The 3,064-nt window shown below is 32.7% G+C and overlaps 1 protein-coding gene across 1 annotated transcript; it reads right to left on the bottom strand.

Annotated features, from left to right (window-relative positions):
* Nucleotides 1-1,786: 1,786 nt before the first annotated feature.
* LOC110288917 (olfactory receptor 8K5-like) lies at nucleotides 1,787-2,713 on the bottom strand. Its single transcript, XM_021155155.2, has one exon. It carries the CDS (start codon nucleotides 2,711-2,713, stop codon nucleotides 1,787-1,789), a length of 927 nt encoding a protein of 308 aa, XP_021010814.2.
* Nucleotides 2,714-3,064: the final 351 nt, after the last annotated feature.

The raw sequence follows: 3,064 nt of genomic DNA, 5'->3' as shown, positions 1-3,064 counted from the left end.
ACAGGGCCCCCAATGTAGGAGCTAGAGAAAGCACCCAAGGAGCTGAAGTGGTCTGCAGCCCTATAGGTGGAACAACAATATGAACTAACTAGTATCCCCAGAGCTTGTGTCTCTAGCTGCATATGTAGCAGAAGGTGGCCTAGTTGGCCATCATTGGGAAGAGAGGCCTCTTGGTCTTGCAAACTTTATATGCCCAGTACAGGGGAATGCCAGGGCATCTCTGTAAACAAGCTTCCTGCGTGAAAAATAGACTAAAATCTTCACCAGACATTTTGAAAAACTAGACAAAGCACTGATAATGATATGAAACAGTACTTTTAGACCACACAAAATAAATATAGTTTTATTAGAACCATATTGAAAAGTCATCTGAACCTGTTATAATTACTGTAGTAAAAATATGAAACATTAAAAAAATCTAACAGAGTTTCTAAAGAGTTGAATAGGGGTTATTAAATAAAACTAAATCGAAAAGAAGAACAAGAGGTTTGGAGGACACGATAATTGGACTTCTCTGAGAAAGTTCCTGAAAATGGAGTGGTCTACTTGAACATATTTCATTACATCCATGTAAATTTTTTAAATAATAAATTAAAAGTAAATCAATTATTAATGTAAAGAAACAAAGTTATATTTTCAAACATTTTGAGAAGCCCAATTCCTTGAATGTATTGGGACATGAGAATACTTATAAAGCCACATGTTCTCCTATTTCCAACATTCAGAAGATAAATATCAAAATTAAACAATAATGCTGAAATTAGGTGACCTTGAAACGTCAGTCATTAATTGTTGAATACTCTTAAATACATAGAGGCAAAATAAGAAAATCAGTATATTGGACTAAAACTTAAAAGAGAAAAAAGTTAAATATTAAACCTTAATATACATAAACATAAATAAAATACCAAAAATAATAATTCTTCAATATCATCTCCTTTTTTGTTTTCTTGTTTATGTGCAGTGGCCTTGAGAAATATGATAATGCATTCACAATTCAGAGTCAATATATCACTGTGGTTAAATGAAAGAGGACAGGCAGAAATGCTGTCACATATAAATAAGTATGTGCAAAGCTTCAGAGATGGTTTGGTGTGAAGAGGCTTGCTCTTTCAGCACCTATATTGACTAGATTATAACTGGCTTTAATTCCAGAAACTATGACATTCAAAATCTCTGGTTTCCACTGGGTTTCTACACTAATGTATCCCTACACAAACACACAAAAACAATCACAAAAATGTAATTTAAGAGTAATAAATATACAGGTTATAAAAAGTAACAACTGTATACAAAATTAATGGGTATTTCTATTAAAATAACTAAGTCCAAAACATATGAATAGTAAATATTGTCACAATGAGTCTTAAACATTTATTATTTTATATCTGTATATAATGATTTCTAAAAGAGAAAGACTGTTTTTTATCATATTGCTTTATGTATTAGTACTACAAAAATAATGAAGATAGGTGCTTCCCACAAATAATTAGTGGTAACAACATAGGTTATTAATATAGAATTTACCATTTATTCATTTTTAGTAAAGTGTCAGCTTGGATATCACTGAATTAAACATTTATTCTGAAGCAGGAAATAAGAGTAAGGATGCAAGATTAAATTAATATTTCTATTATAAAGGGGGAATTGAGTAAAATTGTGAAACAATATCTCAATTTAAACTATAATACAAATTTGTGGAGTTAAATGCAACGATTTTGGAAATATCATCATATGGCAGTTACAATTGTCACATATTATTACTTAATACTGAGTAATTCAGTCTTCATAGATTCTTAAATACTCTATGAAAGGCATTTTTTACCTCTTTGTTCCTTAAACTATAAATCAAGGGGTTAAGCATGGGGATCACTAAAGTATAAAACACAGATGCTGCTTTATCATATTCAAATGAGTGAGCAGATTTAGGCTGAACATACATGAAGAGTAGAGAACCGTAGAATACAACCACCACTGTCAGATGGGAACCACAAGTGGAGAAAGCTTTTTTCCTACCTTCTGCAGAATGCATTCGAAATATGGTTAACAAAATTAGCATGTAAGACAAAAGAACAACAAGAAGAGAAGAGATTAAATTGAAGGCTGAAAACAATATAGTCAATAATTCTGTCTCTTTTACATGTGAACAGATCAAAGGTAGTAAGGGGACAACATCACAATAGAAATGGCTTATGACATTAGTACCACAGAAGCTTAATGTGAAATACCTAATAGGGAACAGCAGAGCCTGGAAGGTACTGTAGAGATATGGAATGCCAACTAGTACTTGACAGCGTCTCTGAGACATTATTGCACTATACAGCAGAGGGTTGCAGATAGCCACATAGCGGTCATAGGCCATGGAGGACAAGATTGAAAATTCACTGACAATGAACATAATGAAGCATGCCATCTGTGTGGCACAAGCATAATAGGTGATGGTGTTTTGATCCACAACAAAATTCACCAGCATCTTGGGGCAGATGGCAGTGGAATTTCCAAGATCAATGAAAGCAAGGTGTCTGATGAAAAAATACATAGGGGTTTGTAGGCGAGAGTCCAGTTTGGTCAAAATGATCATGCCGAGGTTTCCCACTACAGTGATTGCATAGATAGCAAGGAAGACTGCAAACAGTGGGAGTTTCAGCCCAGCAGTCTGTGTGACGCCCATGAGGATGAATTCAGTTGGCATTGTTATATTTGGTTCCCCCATTGGATGTTCCAAAATTAACTCTTCTTGAAGAAACAATAAGGATTTATTAGATTTCTTCCATTGCCATATAAACTTTGTACTAGTCACAGTTAGATCAGTTCAATATTTTATTCAAAACTATACAACACAAGTAATTTTACATATTTTAAGAAAATAAAACTTGCTTTTGTGAACAGGGAATATATATGAAACATATAAAATAATAGGAAATGATTGAACTTAAGACTCAGCAGAGTTGATGTAAGTGCCCAGAAAATAAAGTCATATAAGAATACAAATTCATTTTTGTAAGAGTCACACTGACTATTATATTAAATAAATTAGATGTAATATATTTGAATATTTTATGAC

This window comes from Mus caroli, unplaced genomic scaffold (assembly GCF_978045245.1).
Source record: "Mus caroli unplaced genomic scaffold, Mus_caroli_1 scaffold_2, whole genome shotgun sequence".
NCBI lineage: Eukaryota > Metazoa > Chordata > Mammalia > Rodentia > Muridae > Mus > Mus caroli.
The sequence above is the reverse complement of the archived record's forward strand: the minus strand, read 5'-3'. Positions and strand labels throughout refer to the sequence as shown.